Here is a 23554-nt window from a genome sequence, read left to right on the forward strand (position 1 = left end):
TCATCGACAAGAATGGCAATCGCGGAGGGTTTATTGGTGATGGATTTCCTGGAGTAGGTAACTTGGGCGCGAAAGCTTGGCTCGTAAACCAGTTATATGCTAGACATAAGACCTGTGGTGTCACCGACGCGCATAAAACTCTCGATGGTGGGACGGAGACCATCCGATCACATATGGAGTTCCATTCCAAAGGCTCCTCTGGATGCTGCGATCAAATTCCATATTAACCGAGACTGCGTGGAAGAGTAAAGGTGTTCAAGGGACCGAACTGACAATGTTTAATCCGAACCTGGATGAATGGGTACTGACAAGAAGATAGGAATCGCCGGGAGGAGGGAGTTGTAGAGAATGAAATGACCTGAGGCCACCAATCACCAAACAAGATAGCAAACATTTTAGCCCCGATCGGCACGTGAATTGACGCTCGAGGAAACCAAAGCAACCAAAAACCCCTAGGCACCTCTTTGGCCAAACAGCGCAGGACCAATTTATGTAGCATTGGCCTGGCCAACGCGGTAGTGTCACATCCTGCGTCAAGATTATACCCTGTCATGCGGGTCAAATGGCGGGTTACACCGCAATGAAGACACCCAGACATCTGATAAATCCTATGAGCTGCGGGGAACGGGTTATCTACGATCTGTGGATTTTAAATCGATCAAGACTTGAAAACCCAGGTACAGGATCTACATTATTCATGTAACCTTCTCCGCCATGAGGTTCATTGGGCGTTACATTATCGATATTGCGATCGGCCGTTATTCCAATCTAACACGACTAACGCAGCTGTCGTCAGAGATTAAAGGCCAACTACGCGAGCATCTTTAATTAAGAATCACCGCCGCAATGATACGAAAGCTATAAATTAGTTCATAGACTGAATTGAAGCCAAGTCTGTTCTGTTGACCAACTCACTGGTGCCACTCCCTCACTGCGCCGCTTTTACTGCTCGACAATCCCACGAGCGACCGGCACCCGATTATCATTGCATTATGTTAATCCACGCCATCGCGCTCCTCTGCACCAGTGCGGTTGGCACTGCGGCAAAACAGCTATGGTCAACCGAACCCGCCGATATGTCTCACGTTGAGATGACAGCATATCCCTTGGGCAATGGGAAACAGGGTGGTGCGTTTCCGTTTGTATCACTCGCTTTCGACCATCTGATACTGATTCCTAGTAGCCATGCCATTGGGCGTTGCAGGAAAGGATATTGTATACCTCAATCATGACAGTCTCTGGTCGGGTGGACCATTTGCAAACAAGGTTGGTGTCTAATGTACCATTCTTACGCATAAACGGCAAAATGAATCTAAAATGGGTAGAACTATGTCGGCGGAAACCCCAAATCTTCGCTTGCCGAGCATCTCCCAGGGATTCGAGATTCCATTTTCAAGGATGGGACTGGAGGTAAGTAAACTGAATTTCAATAAACGTCGCCTTTGCTTACTCCACTATAGATGAATCTCCCTTGTATGGTAGTACCGATAATTATGGATCATATGAGATTTTGGGGAACCTCACTGTCAGTATAGCCGGTACTGAGAAGGTCACGTCCTATAGACGCTCCCTGGATCTTGATACCGCCATTCACGAGGTTAAGTACAAGTCGAACGGGGTTGATTTCACAACGTAATAACCCCGTATCACGCATGCTTGCAAAATTTACTCAATTGATCATTACTAAAAAGTGCGACAGGATCCAATTCTGCTCATATCCAGCAAAGGTCTGCATCTACTACATCGAATCCTCTAATGCTTTGCCGGATGTGACGGTCGGGCTTCAAGATCTGGCACGAACAACGCCGGCCTCCAAGGTTTCGTGCTCCTCGGACGGTATCCGACTTCATGGCCAGACGCAGGCTGATCCGGATGAGGGGGACATTGGTATGCTGTTTGATGCGCACGCTCAAGCCGTTACGCCTTCAAAAATTACTTGCAACCCGTCAAATGAGATTGTGGTCAACGGAAATACTGCGAAGTCGTTATTACTTCTTGTCGGCACAGGAACCAACTACGACCAGACGAAGGGCGACAGCGCGAACAAATACTCTTTCAAAGGACCGGATCCGTATCCCGATATTCTTTCGACTGTCCAGGCGGCGTCAAAAGAGTCCTATGAGTCCCTTCGCAAAAGTCACATAACCGATCACCAGTCATCTATGCATAAGTTTACCTTGGATCTTCCAGACCCGAAGAAGTCTGCTGAGGTCGATACAACTACATTGATAAATGGCTATTCCACCAAAGAAGGAGATCCATTTGTGGAATCATTGATTATAGACTACGCCAAGTACCTATTTATCGCGTCTTCTAGACCAGGCTCTCTTCCTCCTAATTTGCAAGGCAATTGGGCACCCAACATGGCTCCTCCATGGAGCGCGGATTACCACATCAATGTGAATCTACAAATGTACAGGACCCACCCGATTTCACAAGTTCTTGATGGAATGGTGAAGCACAATCTTTCTGACATTTCCCCAGGAACCATTGGCACACCGAGATGATGGGCCTAGGAGACCTAATGGGCCCCTTATGGGATCACATGAAGAACAGTTGGGTACCACGAGGCAGTGATAGCGCAAAGCTCTTCTACGGTGCAGATGGCTGGGTGACACACACCAATGTGAACATATTCGGGCATACAGCGTGAGTTGGAGCGAGGATTCGCGCGTATTCTCCTTTTAACATACCCTTAGGCAAGAGAATGATGCTTCTTGGTCTAACTACCCAGTGTCTACAGCCTGGATGAGTAAGGAAGACCTCTTGACGTTACCCTTGAAATCCATACCCTATGCTAATCAAATGGTCCGCCATAGTGAAACATGTATGGGATCGATACGACTATTCCCGAGACCTTGAGTGGTATCGGTCTTCGGGATACCCCATGATAAAGGGAGTGGCCAAATATTGGCTTTCAATGCTAACATCAGATGAATATTTCAAAGATGGATCGTTGGTTGCTGTTCCTTGTAACTCACCAGAGCATGGCGCCACCGTAAGATAAGTTCCAAGGCCCCGTACCCCAACCTTTCGCTAATTTATCCCAGACGTTTGCCTGTGCCCATTGGCAACAGCTAATTTGGGAACTCTTTGATCATATTATTCGGGATTGGGAGGCTTCTGGTGATAATGACGACGGTTTCCTCCAGAGTGTGAAGAAGGCATATCAAAGTATCGACAGTGGAGTTCACGTGGGGTCCTGGGGTCAGATTAAAGGTACACAGCTCATTTTTTACGCTCAAAATCTCTATTGTATTCGCCTAGGACACATGCTGATATGATATAGAGTGGAAACTGGAGGCGGATCAGAAGAATGACACCCACCGTCATCTGTCTGAGCTTTATGGCTGGTACCCAGGATACGCCATTTCCGGGGTGCACGCGGACAACCAAACGGTCATAGATGCCGTAACTACCACCCTCTACTCCCGTGGTAACGGAACCGAGGATTCAAACACCGGATGGGAGAAAGTATGGCGTTCTGCCTGTTGGGCAGCGCTGAACAATACAGATCAGGCGTTAGTCTTCACTGCTCATACTCTGGGCGCACTCCACTTCCCCCACCTTCCACATCTGAGATGAAAGTCGACTGACCTAATTTGTGAACAACAGCTATATGGAGCTCAAGTACAGCATTGACATGAACTTTGCACCTAACGGGCTGTCTGGCTCCACGTCAGCGGCACCGCCATTCGACCTCTCGACGCCTTTCCAGATAGATGCCAACTTCGGCATTGCTGGTGCTGCACTCGCAATGCTAGCGACTGATATACCGCAGGCCTTTGGTGATACCAGCACCCACAAGGTTATTTTAGGTCCTGCTATCCCAAGTGCGTGGGGGGTAGGTTCGGTAAAGGGCTTGAAGCTACGTGGAGGTGGAAGTGTAGATTTTAAATGGGATGGCAATGGCAAAGTGACAGGATTAACCCTAGACGGACGCTCGCTACCTCTGGTGGTGTTTGATCGGGACGGCCATGTCCTGGCGAAGCATTAGACCTCGGAAGGCTAAGATGGGTATCGCCGTGAAGCTCCTGGTGCCATATCAATACGGGTAGGATACCGAGTCACTTATGATTCGTCTTGTATATCCTTCGGTGGATGCCGAGCTAGGGAGGATTCCCCTGCTAGAAGGACATCCGATAACAGTTATCTTGGCGGATCATAATTTATCATCTTCCACATCTGGTATATAGCTCATCGACCTAATGACATATGAATAACTCCGATCAGTGGGAGAGATTCAGCAACTGGAGCACGGTTTCGAAACTCTTTATAAGATAATATCTTGTGACGAGATTGCTGAGCGTATGGGCTGCAAATTCCAGCCATCAGATTGAGATATCATTGAGCTGTAAAAGGATCTGTCGTATGATGAGATTTTTGCTGTAGTAAGTTTCTTGGGATCATTTCACACCTTCTCAATAAACTTGACGCCAATTAAAATTCTATCTTCGTCCATACAGGTTAGGCAGTTGAGCACTACCTGAGCATATTTGTCACCCATCTTTGATGGTAAGTCGCTCTTGGCCAACTCGGTAAAATGGTCCTTGAAAACCCCATTTCTTGCCAAGGTCGGTATGTCAATAAATGGACGGCATTCACGGGTCACTGAATCTTTGCTGCGAACAACGCCCAAATAACCAACAAGGTTAAATGAAATGGATCAATATTTTGAAGCTTTTGCGCGAGCGCTCGAACGTCTTTGGCGAATGTAGATGCATCTGTTCTAGGGTCACACTCCACAGAATCCAGGATGAAGGTCTTCGAGCCTGGGATCTCGCAAACGTTGAAATTTGATAGCGGGACCCTGGACCGCTGGGCTCCCCTAGGAGGCCACAACAAAGTCTCTGAATAGGACTTCGATGATGCCATGCTGTTAACATCCATTGCGCCACAAGCTGGCCTCCATCTCCCTTCCCAACCGAAGTCAAGGAAGTTGCCAACTTCCTTGACCTGATTTGAGGACTGTCAAAGGGCTAGGTTGGTTTGAATCATTCTGCAAGTGACTGATGTTCCGTGATTGTCACCATGTGTGTCCCACAAAGATCCTCGATACTGGAGTGATTTGAACAGTGCCATCAATCACTATCAGAATCATTCAAAGCCCATGAAATTCTCAACCGAGTTTTGTATTCGGGGGCAGTTCCTCAACGTGGTCATCTCGCTGTATGTATTAGTCAGCACGCCATGCTTTCTTGGAATCTTGGAAGATTCGGCGGGTTCCAGCTGAGGGGGTCTAGAAAAGACTTGGCAGGGACTAGAAAAAAAGCTTACCTAATTTCTAGACCCCTTCAGCTTCTGACCTGGGGGGGACTAGAAATTAGGTAAGCTTTTTTTCTAGTCCCTGCCAAGTCTTTTCTAGACCCCTTCAGCTGGAACCCGGAAGGTTCCGACCTTGGGACAGCCCGACCGGGTGCGATGACGTCACCATCCGATATCTCTTTCCTGGTCGCTGATCGGGCTTCCTACCCAGAATATCTGGAATTAGCTTGCAACACGACAGGAAACCTCCGACTATATGTAATTTACGCCGATTACATCCGACACGCATTGCCTGTTCAAATGGGCTAAACTCACGGACCTCTGTATCCACAATTCTCGCAAATTTTCAGATCAGACTTTCCATTGCATCTTGCTTAACACGAGGGGACATCAAACACAAAAATTGCCCAGAATGAATCTTCCTTTATTCCGTCGCTTGTTGCCTAAGCCGGTCGCCAACAATGGGTCGCAGCTGCGTGATCATCAGGCCAACGAGCGGACGTTCCTTTCTTGGAGCCGCATGGGATTAGCTTTTGCGGCTATGTCACTTGCTCTCGCTCGACTGGATATCATTGACAACATATTCAATCGTCGAAGCCGCGACGGGGCAATCGCACCCACTCAATCCGCGTCCCGGGCCGCAATTGAAACTAAAAGTCCAGGCCAAGCACACTCTCAAGTGACGAAAGAAACACCTGTTCCTCTTGGATATGCGAGTGATCGCGTGGCTAGTCGCGTCTGCCAGGCCATCAGTATTTGGTCATTTGGATATTCACTTGCCCGGTATGTCTCCGTTCGAAGAAACCTATTGCAAGGACGTTACGTCCCATCAATCTGGGGGCCTGTCTTGATAACATGTGGCTCTCTCACTGTTTTTGGTATGACACTGAAGTTGGAATGAAAGATTTTCGCGCCACTTGTCAGAGAAAAAGAAGCGAGAAAAATACCTTACAGGCTCAGAGAGCAAACGCAAAATCGGATCATGTCTGATTTTTTGATCTATTAAAAATACATAATAACGAATGGCATCATCACGACAAGACCGCATGCATCTCAATCCACAAAAGCCACAAACCTCCAAACTTCATATATATATGTACATCCAAAACGATTAAGAGCTGGCCTCAAGCCCGTTCAGAATATCCTCAGCAGCCTTCTCGGCAATCATGTAAGTAGACACAGCGGTGAAAGTACCAGGAATCTTGGGGTAAACGGAAGCATCAACAACACGAAGACCAGTGACACCACGGACACGGAACTTGGAGTCCAAGACAGCTCTTGGGTCATCCTCAGCACCAATGGGGCAAGTGCAAGAGGCATGGTGGCCCCAAGCGCCATCCTTGACATAATTCTTGATGTCCTCCTCAGTCTTGACATCGGGACCGGGCATAACCTCAGTGACGTTGACGAGCTGGCGCTTGAACGCGTCACGAGCGAGCTCGATGGCTTCGTACAGAGCAGTGAGATCGGCATCGTAGTCGCCCACACCGGTGTCGAAGTAGTTGAAGGTGATCTTGGGCATGTCGAGGGGATCAGCAGACTGCAGAGCGACAGTACCGGCAGAATTGCGGGGGTGAGCCTTGAGAATAGCCCAGGAGAACCAGTCGTGCTCATCAGTGGCGTTGATGCTGTAGTCAGGGAAATAACCACGGAAGTTGACGGGGCCACCGAATTCGAAAATGTCGAAGTCATCGCCGGCAGTGGAGCTCTTGTATAACATGGTGGCGGCAAGACCGGGGGATGAGTAGATGCCGCGGTCGCCAAGAACAGGAGATTCCCAGTCATGGATACAAGGGTCTTCCTCGCCGCGAATGCCGAAGGTGCACTTGTCCAAGCAGGAGAAGTCCTTCTCGACCTTGCCCTGGACGGAGATCTCGTAGTGGTCCTGGAGGTTGGTGCCGACACCGGGGAGATCCTTGATGACCTTGATACCAAACTTCTTCAGTTCCTCGGCGGGTCCGACACCACTCAGCTTGAGAATCTGGGGAGAGTTGTAAACTCCGCCGGAAACGATGACTTCTCGGGACGCGGTGGCGGAGCCGGGGGTACCGGGAAGAGCAGATCTCGACATGGGGCTGGCCTTGTACAGGTGTTCACCGTCGAGGAACTCGACACCGGTAGCGTGGGGCAGGGCATCGGTGTCGCTCTCATCAAAGATCACCTTGGTGACGTGGGTGTTCATGCGGACATCAAGGGGGTACTTCTTCGAGCCATCGTCGTTCTTGGCATCACGGACAGCGATGATGAACTCGCGGGGACCATTGCGGTGGGCGTCATCAGTGGCAATGGGGATCTGGTAGTAACCGGGCTCGGTGTCGCGAGACTTGCTATCGGCATTGGCATCGCCAAGCAGAAGAGTGCCAAGGTTCATGAGGTGATCGGTGAAGTTACCGAGCGCAAAGGCACCACCGGTGAGCATACTCAGCAGTTGTTGATCCTTCAAGACGATGCTAAGGGGCGCAGTTTCGGTCGACAGCCAGCCATCGGTACCGTGGTCCTTAGCTTTGGCTGCGGGAAGGGCGTAACCGTTCTTCTCAAGCTTAGTGAAGTACTTGCGCATGTTATCGGGTGTCCATGAGTTATCGCCGGTGATGGTCTCAATGTATTCGAAGTCGGACTGGTGGGGGTAGACTGCAATCAAAGCGTTGTGGGCAGTGCAGCCACCGAGAGTACCTGTACGAGGGTAGAGTGTACCCTTCATGGTCGAGCCCTCGGGGGGGTTCAGACCAGTGTAGATCTCGCCATTGGGCGTGTCGTAGCTGACCTTCCAATCGCGGGCCTGGCGCTCCTCATCTTCGTAGTGATGAACGAAGAAGTTCCACGCAAGCTTCTCGTCCTCGGAGGCTCTAGCAGAGTAGGCAGGGATAGTGTAGTTGTAGGTTTCACCCTGGTCATCGCCAGCCTCAAGGAGCAGTGTCTTGTGGCCGGCCAAAGCAAGACGGGCGGCCAGAGGACCACCACCAGCACCGGAGCCGACGACGACATATTCGTAGCCGGTGATGTTAACGGCCTTGGCCAGGCCGGACGTGGCGACCAGCAGGCCAAAAATATAAGAAAGAATCATATTAAGAAAGAGTGACTATGAGTGAGTTGGCCTTCGGAAAGACAGAACATCCCTGCTTTTATGCATGGTTTTCCCCCTGAACAACGGGGAACCCATTCTCCATTTTTATCAAAAGCCGTTGAAGACTTGACATGCCGGCTGACACTAGCCCATGGCGATCTACCCGCAGACAGCTAAGCCTATGTACATTTCTAGTGATAACTCCCGAACGATCATCGGTAGTGTAATTTGTGTGGAGTATATCCCTGCTGATCATCAAAAGAGATCCACCTGTTTCGGTGGTTTTTCCTCTTCTGGAACAAAAATTGAACAGTTTACTGACGATCCCCTGTCATCCCGAGGCTCAACGTTTTTCTTTTTTGACCGTTTATTATTCCTTCTGGTGCTAATTGATCCTCTCGGCCTTTATTGTTAGGCTAATGTAAATTAATTATTTCCACTTACCACACTGTATCGTTCGTAGTGTTCACTCATTATATATAAACGTTATTCTTCTCCCATTTGTACAGAGTGAAGCCCATGTTGCAGCATTGCTCTTGTTTCTTGTGCTTCGCCCACGCCAAGAATCGGGAAAGTGGGAAAGGGGGCCAAATGCACGGTTTTGTTTGTGGTCGAGAAAAGACATTCGCCGGAAGAACCAGCCGATCTTTTGAATCTACGCGTTTGGATCCCGAAATTGTTAGTCCTTTAGGTTAAGAGGATTTGGAATATGTGAATCTGAACTATTCTTCGCCATTTCACCCCGTGCTACTCATGCACGTGGTAGTTATCCACACTAACTGATACCCCAATTTGTCCCTTCCCGAGGATATCCTGTGTTCAAAATTAGAACCACGTAGAGACTAGTGGATCTCATCCAACTTCAAAATAAAAGATCTGCAATTCCTTCCAGAATTTCTGGGCACAGCTCCGTCTAAATCAAACGCCTTACCGTTAGAGTAGCCTCCCTAGGTCATCTGACTTATTTTGATTAAGAACCCTAAGATGTATAGATACATCGGATTTGTTATCTACATAGGATATTCAATTTGACCTGACGCATGCAATCCACTTCACAGACTATACCGTGAATCAGCTGGGCCAGATCCTGGACTTCATGTTGGAACAGAAGGGTGTACAGCAACGGTTGAAGCACTTGAAAGAGTATCCGAACGACCCAACTTTGGAAATGGGGGAGAGGTTGAAAACCTCCTAGGTTCACGCCAAGAATGCATATAACACACGTATTACAGCCGCATCAGAGTCAGAGACCCCGGAAGATCCTAGTTTCACGCCAGGAAACTTTGATTTACACTACAATCGGCACCTGCAGGCTGCGGTCGAGTGCGAAGCCCATTTTCAGGAGCTGATCGGTATAGACGAGATTGTCCAGCAACCGCAGGAGTACTAATCCGCAGTGGCCAGTATGCAGCAAAACAAAATCAATACCCGCCCATACATCCCGTTCACGTTTGTCTTTCGAGGCCCGCCGCGCTGGACAGGGAAGACCTCCACAGCTCGTAAGATAGGCCGAATATTCTTTGACATAGGTTTCTTTAACGCGTCGAGCCAACAGTGCCTGTGGGCTGTTTGTGAGTGAGCCCCAAACAAAATTCGAGAATTGAAAGGTGACGACCACTACAAGTAATCACATAAATGTAACGCAATCGCTCAAAAATTAAATCAAATCAAATCCACAATCTCGCGATAGGGGTCATATATTCCTCAACATATAGCACATATAGTAAAGCCGCTTTTTCCTCCACCGGCTAAATTTGCTGTTGTCAAACTATCATCCTGGCTGAGCACAAAAAGCGAAGCATACTGCGTGCGTAAAGCGTCCTCCAGGGATCTACTTGACTCAGTCCATTACCTTCTATTCTCTACCGGCACAATATACTACTATAGTACTCACGGTGTACGAAGTCTGAGGCTAGCCTAAGAAACTCTCGACAGTCCTCTCAAACGCTTCATCCACACCGCTAAGGACAAAAAAGATCAGATCACATTACTGTTGGGCTACAAAGGGACAGGGAAGAAGGAAGAAAACTCTGCCATTTAATGTATCAAGAAGGTCTTTACATCCTGCTCACAAACAAACGCCCAGTCTGACAAATAATTGTCAGGGCAGAGGGCAGTTTGATCTCGAACCCCCCCCCCCCCCCCAAGACTGAGCATGAAAAATCAGATTGTTCTGGTTTTCATAGTCAAAGTCATCATAGAATAGTCGTAAAACAGTCTTCAAATCCTCAAACATTCGGCAGAACTTTTGTTAGACCGTCTGCGGGATTTCTTTGCTGCCAATTACGCATATCAACGTCTTTCCTTTTTATAGCGTCTCTCACATAGAAGGGTACTTATATCCAGGGCCGCCTTTGGGATCTTGAGTCAACCACGAAATATGAAATATCGGTTCGCGACCTGCAGATAACACCATGGCCCGGACAGAATCAGGTCAGAAATCTACGAAGTGTAAGGGCAATGATTTCCAATTCCGGTGCACCAAAATTGGTCTCCATCCCACTGGCACCTACGTTTGCACCACCATGTCGGACGGGTATAATGAATTACGTTTTTTAGTTTAGTTTGTCCACTTATGCTCTAGCGCTCTTTGTCCTTATACCTCCCCGTGCATGGTTCTATATAGTCCCCTGCTCTTCCCCCTCCATCCAACAGCCCCGATTTTCTTTTTCGCCTTCTTTCTCCTATGCCTCGCAGGTGAGGCATTCTTATTATTGACCAGCATCACGAGCTCGTGAGCTCCGCCACCCCATTTTCTCTATATGACTTGTTGGCCCTCCTGTGACCCTGCGTCTGCAATCCGATATTCGGATTCTGAACTGCCCTCTATCATCCGGCCCTGTTTTCCTCCTCAGCCCCGACCATGGCGCTGAGTGGTGACATTAATTTCTGGAAGTAATGTAGGTTGAAGAAGGCGCAATCGGTCTCATGTCCCGTTTCCGTGAGGACAGCAATCAATACTCCTGTTAGATTTTCTTTTTTCAGACACTTCATCGTCCTGCCTGTAGCATTTTCTTTCTTCCATCCTTGTTTTCTTGGGTTTTTTGATTTGAATTGAAACACTCGATCTCTTGGCATATGCATACAGCCACCGGCTGATAAATTGACACTTTTGCGCTAATTCTCTTTCAATGTACGTAACTATAGGTGTGCTTGCGAGAGATTAGTTGGCGTAGATAGGTCAAGCAGAACAATTATGACTTTGCAACTAACAGCGCGAACGCCAAGCTTAAGGTTTGAACCTTTTTTCACATCCTGGATTTTCGCGTGTTATGCGTCGCAATGCGAACATAGCCTTAGGTGGAAGGCTTACCCAAGAAGCAGTAAATTTACAATTTCGAAAAAGTTAGATAGGATCTAAGTAATTATGATAATTGTAGTTTTCTAGATCTTCAACGCAACAATAGCGACCAAAAGCTGAAGTACGGCCAGGATGTTCGCCAATCCCCCAACCAGCAACACAGCCCAGAATGTGTACCATTGTAAAGGATTACGCCTATCGCGCCATATGTCAGTCAGCTTACTGGGTCTCTGGCGTTAGCTGAACTGCTGGAGCTTGATCAACCGTGGTCCGAGTCTTGGGAAGTCATCTCGAGCGCTGTATACGTCGCTTTGCTGGAGATGCCCTTTCATGGTCCGACAGGTGATTGGCCATACCTCGGACGGATAACTCTGCAAGTTTTGTCGTAAGTCGTCCACCACAGACTGCCGTACTTATACTTCCGCTCGCAGAGATGCGAGAGCATATCGTCGACATTTTGCTTTGCGTGCGAGTTCTTCAACATACAGATTTCTTCATGTGCAACCTTTCTGGACTTGTCATCTTGTCCAAACAGAAGACGGTAAGAGAGGATAATATCTTGCTCTAGACTGACGCAACACTGGTCTTTATCCCGAGTGAATAAGGGGTCGAGTTGCTCGGAAATACTATCAAGAGTTAGTCGCAAATGATGCTAATAAGGGTGGACTAGTGTTGTGATTCATAATCATACCTTCGAATCGTCGAGCAAACGTTGTCCCCATGGGTAGCAAGCAAGGCGCAGAATGTGGGAAAGCGAAACAAGGACAGCCGACGATTAGCTGGATTGAACCGTAGATGCTCGCTGATGGTTTCGACCTATTGAATCGTGTCGTGCTCAAAGTAGTGTAGCTAGTAAATGTTGAGGCTTGTCTCGTACAGGCTGTCTGTTTCCTGAGGTCTCGATCCACCCTCCGTTCGCTCACTCGACGGGCCACCCTAGTTGTGTAGCTTAAACGTCCGAGAAGTAGTCAGAATTGGTCGCCTACACCTATCGTTTATTCTGTTGGTAGTGGAAGGTTTTGTCGATTTAACGCCGTTTGGGAGGAGACATGTTAGATTCGGCTGTACATCTTCTGTGAAAATCAACCTAGGCCGCACGACCATGCCGGGTTCCAGCTGAGCGGATCTAGAAAAGACTTGGCGGGGACTAGAAAAAATCTTACCTAATTTCTAGTCCCCTTCAGCTTCTGACCTGGGGGGGACTAAAAATTTCATGATTATATAATACTATTTTTCTCTTGCGGGTTTTTTCACATTCCTGTTATCCTAATACTATTTTACATACCCATAATTACATATATAACATATGCATATAACATCTATACATAAATTCTATTAAAATATAATACTATAAATTTATAAATTTTGACATTTTTCTTTAATAGTAAATTGAATTTAAAAAGATATAGTTCTCGTTCTAATGATTTCTTTTATCAAATGTACTATAAAGGTAGCAAAAATAGCTATAATACAATACACACTGTAATTCTCGGAAAGGGAGGTGGTTTAACTTTAAATAATCCGGCCGGAAAAACCTAGGGGGTACTAGAAAAAAGTTAATGTAATTTCTAGACCCCAGGTCAGAAGCTGAAGGGGACTAGAAATTAGGTAAGCTTTTTTCTAGTCCCCGCCAAGTCTTTTCTAGACCCCCTCAGCTGGGTGCCCCATCCATGCTTGACCAGCACAATACCCCAAAAATAGCAATGTAAAGGTAGCTTTGAACCTGATCTCCCCCTAGAACCTTCTTGGAGGTCCCACTCTGCTCTTCGAGGGGCTGTGCTATGTCGTGTACGCTGAGTTCCGGATGTTCTGATTGTGTCACCTGCAACACTGCAAGACTCCAGTCGTTTGTAATCTCCTCGGGATTCGTACAAGATATCAATCCCCATATCAATCCAAAGGCTGGCTGCATCAAGGGCCGGAATGTATCATCTTCCAAGTAGTCGCAGTATGATTCCATTCCAGAGAAATTTGCGAGGACTTCGGACTTGACATCGAAGAGTGATTGGACAAATTTCAAGCTCTTGCTGTATAGACACCCGAGGGAAGACGGACAATAGCAACATGATGGCCACTAACACTCCCAAGTGTATAGGAGTTGTGGTCAGTTTGGCTAGGACAATGAAGGATGGACTCTCTCCAACGTAAGCTTTGCCTCTGCCATTTCTAGCGGTAAGGCACATAGCCATGCCACTGTGTAATTATCATGTGTGAAGACCATTTTAGGTCTTTGTGGACGAGCCCAAGAATACGTTAGTCGGGATCTACCACCTGATAAAATAAGACGATGTTGGAAATTGAACCACAGCGGTCACGTGGCAAATACCGACGATCACCTACTCTGCCGCCCAATAGTTATGCCGCTTGTTGCTTAAGAGTGATTGGTTGGAGGATCAGGCATGATTCAGGCAACTACCCTGTGAAATCAGACATCCGACCCTTGGCCGCTATGCCTATTCGCAGCGCAAGAAGGATAAGCAGCTTTTTTTTCGTCAAAATGCAGGTTGCTTTAGTATAAGAATTAGGACAGCAGAATATATGCCATAAAACAAAGGAGTGACAGAATATGTGGCAGAATTTCTGGTCGCACCGAATCAAGAAGGCGTACTAAAACTTCAAGGCAGGGGCGCTTAGATATTCGGTGCCTAGATTTCTACCAGTCTGAGGTACAATATAGGTAGTAACCAGGAATCGGGGCTGATCGTGTAGGCCAGGGGCTGAAGCGGAAAAAATCCCTCTTGCACTGACGTCTTAGCCGGTTAATACTTGAAACAGATGTCCTAGAGGCTGACTGTTCAAGCGTGGGCCAGATAGCCAGACGAGACCCTTGCCAATTCCCATGGAATCCATGATCTAACGTCACCAGAGTGTGTGATTGTAAGTGGGCCAAGAATGTTGTACGTCACCAAGCCACAGGAATGGGGCTTCTATACAATAATCGGAAGTTGACCGAAGGATGAATCGGGATTAGTAAAATAACTTTAGTATCGGGACCGGTAGGAAGGTGAATCGGGATCACATCACGGCTCAGCTAGGGTCCGGTAAACAGTGTTGGCCGAGTTTTTCAATGGCGGCTGGCCGTGTCTGAGTTGAAAGGACGATCTTGCACATCCCGATGTCTCTTGTCTCTTCTATTGGCCGGCTAAGCATATACCCCCAAACTTTCCGTAAAAGTATTGGCAGAGGTTATACAGAAGCAGAAAAAGTGACTGGAATAGTACACAGAACAATCAAATCCATGCAGATCCAGAGACCTTGAATGTAGATTTGAAAGAAAGTTTGTCGTGGCGCAGTTTAATTGACCAAGATAATTGTTTGTTGCCAAACAGGAGAAAGAAAAAAAAACAAGTGGGGTATGGGGAAGACACGGAAAAGCCCGATTACCCCAGTTTTATCGGCAGAAGGGAAGTTTCACCGGAGAAATTCCGACAAAACGTCGGCGATATTCCTACGCATTTCTGTTTCGGGGCCGTGCTTGGCGGCGGCCCGACCACACATTTTGCCCGGCATTGAGCCCTTTGTCGGCCTGCAAACTACGATTTGCTCCTTTCCCCCTTACTTACCTCCATTTTTTGCCTCATATAAATATCGGCAGCTCATCGGAATGATATCTATTTACAATTCTGATCAAGCTGATCCTTTTAAAGATGTCTTGGAGACACCTCGGCGAAACCTTTATTGAAAATGCCTCAATGAGTGAATATATAACACAAACCCACATCTCGGGCAAAGCATGGCTTGGCATATACGTTAACTGGATGAGATGCGAAGAATGGGGCTATGGGTCTTGGAATGTAAACCTTGGAGACGACCATGGCACGTTTAACCCCGTGGAGATTTTACCCCAAGTTGTGGGCACCCCGGGTTTCTGGCCCGTGGTTGATTTTTCCAGGTATATAAACCACATTCCCTAGCCGGTCAGTTTCCTGGAAGTTGTTGCACTTTTCTGGGCTATTTGGTTTTCATTGCCCAAATTCAGTCTACATTTGGTTTTACCCATCATGGCAGGCCTCGAACTCAATGTTGACTGGAAGTCGAATCGATGGGCTATTGCCTACTGTTTGGTGGCTTCCATCGGTGCCCTTTGCTACGGTTACGATACGATTTACTATACTGGTATTCAGGGTATGAAATGGTTTGCCATGGACTATGGCGAGAAAACTGCAGATGGCTCCTGGGAACTTACAACAACGTTCCTGTCGCTGTCTGCTAGTATCATCTACGTGGGAGAGCTGGTTGGCGCCATGGCAGCTGCTCCTATCAACGACTTCTTCGGTCGACGTGCTGTCTTCCTGTCAGCTTCTCTCTTTATCATTATCGGAGCCGTCGTGCAAGCGTGTTCCTTTGGCTCTGACCCAGTCTTCTATGTCAGTCGTGTCCTGATTGGCCTAGGTATCGGACAGTTCACCGCTACCTGTCTGATGTACATTGGAGAGGTGGCACCTTCTGCTATCAGAGGTCCAGCTCTCATGTCTTTCCAGTTCATGCAGTCTATCTCGCAACTGGTTGGAGCCTGTGTCAACCAAGGCACAGAGAAGATCAACAGTGCCGAATCCTACCGCATCCCGATGTGCCTACTGGTCGTTCTCCCCGGTATGATGCTTTTATGCCTTCCCTTCACACCCGAAAGCCCGGTGTGGTACATGTACAAGGACAAGCGTGACAAGGCCATCAAGGCTCTCCGCAAAATCAACCGCAGCGCTCGCGACTATGACCCCTCCATGGACATCCAGACCATCGACGATGCCGTCCAGATCGACCGTGAAATGTCCAAGGATGCTTCCTGGGCCTCCCTCTTCACAGACCCCGTTGAGCGCCGTAAGCTCTTCTACGCCTGCGGTGTTATGTTCGTTCAACAGATCAACGGTATCCAGTTCTGGTATACCTACGGTGTTGTCTTTGCGCAGTCCATTGGCGTCGCGGACCCCTTCACCATTAACACTATCATCTACGTCCTACAAATCATCACTGTCGGCGTGTCTGTCGTCTTCGGAAACAAGGTCAAGCGTCGCACGAACCTCCTAGTCTGCTCAGTCGGTATCTTCGTCTCCCTCATCGCCGTCGGCGGTCTCGGCACCACCCGCGCCGCCGATGGCTCTTTCAGCCGTGGCATCGGCATCGGCATTGTCGTCCTCGCCTACCTCAACATTATCTTCTACAACTTCTCCATCGGTACCCTCTCTTACTCCATTGCCTCGGAAATGTCCGTCGGTCGCAACAGAAACAAGATCACCTCGTGTGCCATGGCCGTCTTCTTCCTTACTGTCTGGCTCATGGTCTTCACCAGCCCCTACATGTACTACGACGGCAACCTTGGTCCCAAGATTGGCTTCGTATATGGAGGAACCACTCTGCTCTTGCTGGCATTTTCGTGGTTCTGTGTCGGTGAGACCGCGGGTCGCAGCAATGCGGATATTGAGAGACTTTTCCAGGACAAGGTTCCTGTTCGCCAGTGGGCGACTTATATTATCCCCACTGATGAGGTGACATACGCAAAGAACAAGGACGCCAATGATGAACAGATTGAGATGGCATGAACTATGTGATATGAATTTATTGAACGATGTATTATTGCCTCGTTCGGCTCTGAACTCCTTCGAAATTATGTACCTGCATCCACTCGTCTCAAAATTGCCTTATTATTGCTTAGTTTATAAATACACCGCTCCATATTATCTGTGGATGTTAGATAATGTTGGCTACATAACGTATTCGGTGAACGCATGTAAGTCTGCGTAATCCGAAACATAGTGAAAGGGATGAATTACATCTTGTAATAATTGTCGATATAAATATTTCCCGGCCTAATGCTTGTTATATGATACCTAGCTTTATAGAAAAAGGAGGATTTAGGACATTAGTGAGATATATATATTTGTTGGGTTTGGAGAGTCTCTTCAGGGCTACCTGAATAAAATGGCTTGAGCGGATTACCAGGAAGATACGTATCATCACCGGGCATTTCCAATGTTGGCCATGACATGGTTCTATTTGAAACACCAAATACGTAGCTATGCCTTACTGACCTTTCCTAGAAACACTTACTCCATTCAAATTAACAAAACCTAGAGCAGACTTTTTTTCAAAAAATTTAGGTGGGTACGGTACCTAAGAAAGAACTTGAGACTTTTTCAACCATTCATGCGCCTCCTCATAAATCCTCTGCGCAACCTCCTCCCTCGTCCTCCTATTAACACCCCCCTTCTTTCGCGGCGACGCATGAGTAAACCCATGCGGACACCCCCTCGCCAACGTCCATTTATACCTGCCCACCTCAAAGTCCTCCTCCTGCTCAACCCCGACTCTATCCTCCAACCCGGCTAAACCATGAATCATCTGCTGTGCCTCTAACCGGAGCATATCCCACTGAGCCCCAACCATATAAATCCACGGTGGCAGCTCATGCCTCCCCGCATAAATCGGACTAAGCAGAGGATCCCTCCGATTCTGCCCTACACTCACATACCCCCAGTCCAGCCACCAGGAGGTCCTCTCCAGGGTATCCTTCGGACCATTTTTGTACGGCCTCGAACTTAGCTTTTCATTGGGTGGGTGGCTGAAATCCACGATGGGGTAGTATATCACCGCTGCCTTGATCAGGCCTTTCAGACTGGGGAATTGCGAGACAGACAGCGCGAGGTTGCCGCCTGCGCTGAAGCCTCCAATAGCGATGCGTGAGTGGTCAATTGGCAGGCATCCATCTGCTAGTACACATTTGGCTACATCGGCAACGTCAAAGGTGGCTGTTGGGAAAGGGTGGTGGGGCGCCTTGCGGTAGTTGAGGCTGATGACTAGTATTCCGGTACGGTTGGACCAGGCGCTGCAGAAGATGTCGTCGACTGTGGCATCGCACAGCGCGAAGCCGCCGCCGTGGATGTTCAGGTAGAGTGGAAGGAGTTCGCGCTGGGCGGAGTTGTAGGAGCGCGGGTAGAAGATACGGGTTTCTAACGCTGGGCGGCAGGCGTAGCGCTTGGTGAGAGTTGGCTGAGTTCCCGGCTGAGGGGGATTGACGAGGCGGAGGTAAAGGAAGTAGAGCGCGGCGAGAGATTTGAGCAGCCAAAGTTGGAGGAAACAGTTCAGGCGGTGAGGGAAGGATAGTCGCTCTTTTGGGAGAGGAGGGATGGGATCTTCCGTCGCTATCTTGTCCTCGTCTGGATTCTCGATCATTGTGCTGGGCAGTCGTAGTGAAACGAAGAATTTTTGGACCAGGGTCAGTTGGGCGAGGGCTGTAACGGATAAATGAATCTGTTGGGATATAGCGATGGTCACTAGTACGTCTTTGTCATCCCACCAGTAGTACTGTGAGCTCTGTTGGGCTTGAGTTCTTCGTTCTTCATTTTATGAACCCTAGGCCAGGCGCGCCAAACCCTTCTCCCACCGGTCTCGATTCAGCTTCGAGGGATGATAAACTCGTCGCATCTTCCTTCCTCTCATCGCATGAATTTAGTAGCGACCTATCCGCAGAAACTAATGCGCTGGGAGTAGGTTTGGCCCCAACATTGTCCGGTAATTTAGTTCGGCCCACTCGCCCCGAGCCGCCTCAAACCGAACCGTGCGGCTCGAAGTGGGCGAACACAAAACATAATGATACAATAGAAACAAATCCGAAAGGAACGCCGAATCGGTAAACCCGTGCTTACAAAGTTACACGACGAGGAATGTTCATGTTAGGAGCGACACCCACGAGGGAAATGGTATGTCGAGCACACCGCTTTTCGATAGCCTGGCCGACAAGAACTAGTCTATGTTCTTCTAATGAGATTGAAAATTCTTCTTTTCTTTATTTGCTGTCAATAGCCGACTTTCTATGAGGCTGTTTTAAACTTTTGTCATTAGATTCCGCCGTTGCGTTGGCAGACTGTTGAATTATTGGCAAAGGAGCGGGGGCTGGACGATGGATTTTATGAACCGTATTTGGATTACCTCATTGATGAAAAAGATGAGGAAGTGGAACACAAGAAACACTGCGATATGGACGTTGCTGGTGGTAAGCAAGTCCAGGGAATGGTTGCTATGATATTCGCGGCTGCTCGCAAATTCTTGAACCCACCGTAGTCGACTCTCGTGACTCAGGGTTAAGAACTTTCTGATATCTTGGGTTGGGCATGCCGTATATGTGGTGCTTGCTTCGCGTCGCCGGTTCCTGTAATCTCCATTTTGTTCTGAGCACGCAGATTTTGAGTACTGTTTATGCGTCAACCACCAGTGCATAGTATGAGAGCATGGAGGATGTACCATTCAGAATGAGTAGAGGAACAACCGAGACAATGACCTACGATGATGTAGACATTTGGGTGGATCAAAATGTAATCGCCGGCGACGTTGTTCACTATGCTAAGCAATGCAAGAACCGTACGACAGGCTTGATTTAGGGTGATTTTGGTAGAATATTGTGTTGAGATGGTGTTTTGCGTTGACCGGAGCGCCGCTGTCGTAAGTTGATCCTTCTTTCGAATTAGCGTACTCCCCTGCAAATCTCGCTGTACGTTGGTGCCTTTTTATTTGAATATTCTCCCGAAAAACACCGCAATTATTTCTTACCAATACCAGCAGGGCCCACAGGGTAAGACGAGGATCAGAAAATGGAGAAATGTATACAACGCTCAATACGGACACTCCTTAATGGGCAACGACAGGCCTCACCTCTCCATCAAACTCAAACCAAGCATTTGCAATGTCACAGACGAGTCCTTTATTATTGCTTTTCCGTATTAATCCACCAGTCAATCCACCAGCCCGCAAATAGCCCCACGGGAGCGTGTCCGTCCTTCTCCTGTTCCTCCCCAATGGTGCCATCCGAGTTTCCGAGTATTAGAGACTCGAAATTTGAATTGGTGAGGTTCAACCCCATGTCTGCTGCGCGCTTCTCCATATCGGCCCTCATTTTGCTTGAGAGTGGATACATGATCTCCTTCATCCCATCCCCAGAGTTTCATACCTACTTATATCGGACGATCGACTTAACCTGACAGTACTCGACCAGACCCATCAACCCATACTCAACACCCATCCCGCTCTCCTTATGACCAGAAAATGGCACACGTGGATCAGGCCGACTAGGTCCATTGATAAAAACAGTCCCAACATCTAGTTGACTCGCAATTCTCTGCGCAGTATGAGTGGAACCACACCACACGCTCGCACTCAGCCCCGTCGGTGTACCATTGACAGCTGCTATCACAGAATCTTCGTTTGAAAATGGCACACACGGGATTATAGGGCCTTGGCCGTCAGCGATCAAGTTCAAACAAATCGTAAACGAGGTCAAGTCAACATTTGACTCACCAAATTGCTCCTCCATGACCAGAGATGACTCGGCTGGCGGATCATCAACGATCATAGGCCAAATGAAAAAGCCCGAGTCCAGGGACTGCCGGGCAAGATCGTTTCGTCCGCCTTCTGGTTCATCAAGAGCAAATATGTATCCATGATCCCGACACTCCTCGATCAACCCCTTCAGTTTCAGGAATTGCATTTCGTTTTCATCCTCAGTGGAGGTCTGGGTTTAGGACGTATGATATCTTTCTTTGAATTATGGAATGTCTCTTGATTGTTGTGTATTGGAGTCCTATAGACATTGAAACTACATAAGGAACAGACTTCGAATAAAGACAAGGTTTTGAGCCGCACTAGCGCGGTTGCTAGGCCTAAAGATGAGGCAAGTAAAAAACAATCCTTTATGGTTGATTATATGCATGTGATTTAATCAATTAGGACAATAGCTGACGGTGGGATGAGATGATGGTCTTTGCGTCGATGAAATCTTGTGGCGTATGTTGGTAAGCTTGTCAGCTTAACTTTGTGAGCTTGACGTGGGAGGATAGCAGGAGCTGGTGTGATAGATCGAGGTAAAGCAGGCTTCCGTTCAAAATCTACCTTACGCCGCACTTTATTGGCGTTATAAAAATGTCGGCCGGTACATGGTGGAAATCTTGATTCTTGATGGGGGTGACTCTCACATTGGGGTTTCCTTTTTTTCCTACGGATGGTTGATCGTGCCTATCCGCTCTCCTATTAACCTCAATTAGAGATGATCGGTATCAAGTAAGCCCCTTCTCCTATAAATACCTTGCCAGGCGTCTCTAGCCAAATTTACATCCATAAAGCCTATTGTCCGATGAAAGATATAATTACGAAGACAGTGCAGGTATGTCGCTTTACCTTCCACGAGGTCTGCTGGTAACTACAGGAAGTTCCTAATGCCTTGGACGTACACAGAGATATCAAGATGTATGGAGTTAATGCAGGTAATCCCGTACTATTTACATATAAAAAGAGGACATTAGCTGACTGCTAGCTTTGTACACGCTATTTTTACAGGAAGATCACGCAACATACCTTGCACAGCGGGCGGTTTAATTGGATTAAGGAAGAGGGGCTTTGCGAGTGAAGAACCTGAGACAATGATCCTCCACACTGTGACTGTACTTCTTGAATGATTTGGAGAGGGGTCGAATCTTCAAGTACTAACGAGACCAATTCAAGTATCGTGGAGTCGACGCGTTGTATCCATCCTGAAAGTTTGCCTGAAAGGTCAAACGTGTGTCGGAGCATGACAATCGGCATACCGGAGGATTAATTAATCCTGCGTGTGCTGTGATTTAATATTAGTAATCCACAGTCCATATAAATTGCTAGGAAAGTGGATACTGAAATACAGAGAATTGATTAGAACAGAAAGAAAAGTAACTATTGATTGGACCCCAGTTATGAGCCTGGTTCGCACTGCATAAGGCCCCGATCCCTCGAAAAATAGAGCCAAGTGATAGAAATCTGGAATTACGCGTGCTAAATCGACCCGTGTGCCCGAGAACATACAGCCTTGAGCGTTCCCCTTTTCACTATGTAATCTTGACCCATGTGTTTGTTTTCTAGCCCTGGCCGGGATGTGACGGCCAATCTCGTAGTCGCCTTGCTGTCACTTTCCATATCATTCAAACTACGATATTCAACAACAGATATATATCAAACGTATCAAAAAGGACAGGTTTGTTTCCTAAAGCTTTGGCTTCTTACAATTCTCGTATTCAAACTGCCTGTACCGGGGTGAATACAGAATGATCAGGTGCTACTTGCCACCATCGGCGTTTAATATGTAATGACGCAAGGGCTACGTATTCGATTACTTACTAGGTACCTGGTCGATAGGTATTAAATAGCGATAAATACCTTTCAAAAGAATATACGACCTACATACTTCAATCATATTCCTTAAGCTCGGCCCAACGTAACTATTAACAGCCACAATGCCTACAGGATCATGTCTATGTCACAACCTGAAGTATGATTATACCTCAGAGCCCGTAACGAAGGTAAACAACTTGACTATATTTCAAGACTTCTATCATTAAGTTATGCTTGTATATAGGCAACATGCTACTGTCTATCCTGTCGAAAGATCAGCGGCGGAACAAACACATTGAACCTGTTGATCCCAGAGGACAAATTTCGTGTCACTGAGGGCACTGCCACAAGCTATACTGAGATGCACGAAAGTGGCATGAAATTGACAATCAACTTCTGCAGCAAATGTGGTTGTTCTATCTATAAGACGCATGAAAAGTTCCCAGGGATGATTGTTATCTTAGCAGGAACACTCGATGGACCCGACGCACTTGAACAATCTAAGCCAGAGGCAGAATTATATTCTCAACATCGTGTTGGATGGCTGCCAGATTTTAGTTGGGCAGAACGGAGAGCGGAGTTTTAAGGCAAAGAAAAATTACATTTATCTCGTCCCTACTTCGTGTATGATCATGATGAACTTAGCCTCTATGTGATTGACTATTGTTTGTTTGTGCATATATTTAGTCCGCTCTGCTTGTAATTGATGGAAATATAGTATTGGAATTAAGATTTCCGAGGGTTCTGGGTCTGATGGTAGTCCGATGGGATTTCGGGAACTATAATGTACTCGCGTTCTA

At 47.5% G+C, this 23554-nt stretch overlaps 9 protein-coding genes across 9 annotated transcripts; 5 read left to right on the forward strand and 4 right to left on the reverse strand.

Annotated features, from left to right (window-relative positions):
* Nucleotides 1–992: 992 nt before the first annotated feature.
* On the forward strand, nt 993–3997 carry N7447_009366 (glycoside hydrolase family 95 protein; the record flags this gene model as incomplete). The annotated part of the gene is made up of 11 exons (XM_057233628.1): nt 993–1128; nt 1184–1266; nt 1326–1410; nt 1461–1632; nt 1700–2413; nt 2485–2649; nt 2700–2752; nt 2820–2998; nt 3051–3219; nt 3290–3521; nt 3616–3997. The coding sequence occupies 11 exons, from the start codon at nt 993–995 to the stop codon at nt 3995–3997; spliced, it is 2370 nt and encodes a 789-aa protein (XP_057083170.1).
* Nucleotides 3998–5677: 1680 nt separating this feature from the next.
* Nucleotides 5678–6166, forward strand: N7447_009367 (uncharacterized protein; the record flags this gene model as incomplete). The annotated part of the gene is made up of 1 exon (XM_057233629.1): nt 5678–6166. The coding sequence occupies one exon, from the start codon at nt 5678–5680 to the stop codon at nt 6164–6166; it is 489 nt and encodes a 162-aa protein (XP_057083171.1).
* Nucleotides 6167–6376: 210 nt separating this feature from the next.
* Nucleotides 6377–8329, reverse strand: N7447_009368 (GMC family oxidoreductase; the record flags this gene model as incomplete). The annotated part of the gene is made up of 1 exon (XM_057233630.1): nt 6377–8329. One exon carries the CDS (start codon nt 8327–8329, stop codon nt 6377–6379), a length of 1953 nt encoding a protein of 650 aa, XP_057083172.1.
* A 3384-nt stretch (nt 8330–11713) lies between these two features.
* On the reverse strand, nt 11714–12352 carry N7447_009369 (uncharacterized protein; the record flags this gene model as incomplete). Its single annotated transcript, XM_057233631.1, has 3 exons — nt 11714–11825; nt 11987–12194; nt 12322–12352. 3 exons carry the CDS (start codon nt 12350–12352, stop codon nt 11714–11716), a joined length of 351 nt encoding a protein of 116 aa, XP_057083173.1.
* Nucleotides 12353–15631: 3279 nt separating this feature from the next.
* On the forward strand, nt 15632–17167 carry N7447_009370 (Major facilitator superfamily domain general substrate transporter; the record flags this gene model as incomplete). Its single annotated transcript, XM_057233632.1, has 1 exon — nt 15632–17167. The coding sequence occupies one exon, from the start codon at nt 15632–15634 to the stop codon at nt 17165–17167; it is 1536 nt and encodes a 511-aa protein (XP_057083174.1).
* A 571-nt stretch (nt 17168–17738) lies between these two features.
* On the reverse strand, nt 17739–18797 carry N7447_009371 (Alpha/beta hydrolase fold-3; the record flags this gene model as incomplete). The annotated part of the gene is made up of 1 exon (XM_057233633.1): nt 17739–18797. One exon carries the CDS (start codon nt 18795–18797, stop codon nt 17739–17741), a length of 1059 nt encoding a protein of 352 aa, XP_057083175.1.
* A 491-nt stretch (nt 18798–19288) lies between these two features.
* N7447_009372 (uncharacterized protein) lies at nt 19289–19685 on the forward strand (the record flags this gene model as incomplete). The annotated part of the gene is made up of 2 exons (XM_057233634.1): nt 19289–19324; nt 19467–19685. The coding sequence occupies 2 exons, from the start codon at nt 19289–19291 to the stop codon at nt 19683–19685; spliced, it is 255 nt and encodes an 84-aa protein (XP_057083176.1).
* A 640-nt stretch (nt 19686–20325) lies between these two features.
* N7447_009373 (Betaine aldehyde dehydrogenase 1) lies at nt 20326–21110 on the reverse strand (the record flags this gene model as incomplete). The annotated part of the gene is made up of 3 exons (XM_057233635.1): nt 20916–21110; nt 20573–20852; nt 20326–20518 (listed from the first exon to the last, which is right to left on the reverse strand). Exons 1-3 carry the CDS (start codon nt 21103–21105, stop codon nt 20326–20328), a joined length of 663 nt encoding a protein of 220 aa, XP_057083177.1. The 5' UTR covers nt 21106–21110.
* Nucleotides 21111–22876: 1766 nt separating this feature from the next.
* N7447_009374 (GFA family protein) lies at nt 22877–23340 on the forward strand (the record flags this gene model as incomplete). Its single annotated transcript, XM_057233636.1, has 2 exons — nt 22877–22942; nt 22999–23340. 2 exons carry the CDS (start codon nt 22877–22879, stop codon nt 23338–23340), a joined length of 408 nt encoding a protein of 135 aa, XP_057083178.1.
* Between the last annotated feature and the right edge of the window lie 214 nt (nt 23341–23554).

This window comes from Penicillium robsamsonii, assembly GCF_028829455.1.
Source record: "Penicillium robsamsonii strain IBT 29466 chromosome Unknown utg000005l_segment0_segment0, whole genome shotgun sequence".
NCBI classification, from domain to species: Eukaryota; Fungi; Ascomycota; class Eurotiomycetes; order Eurotiales; family Aspergillaceae; genus Penicillium; species Penicillium robsamsonii.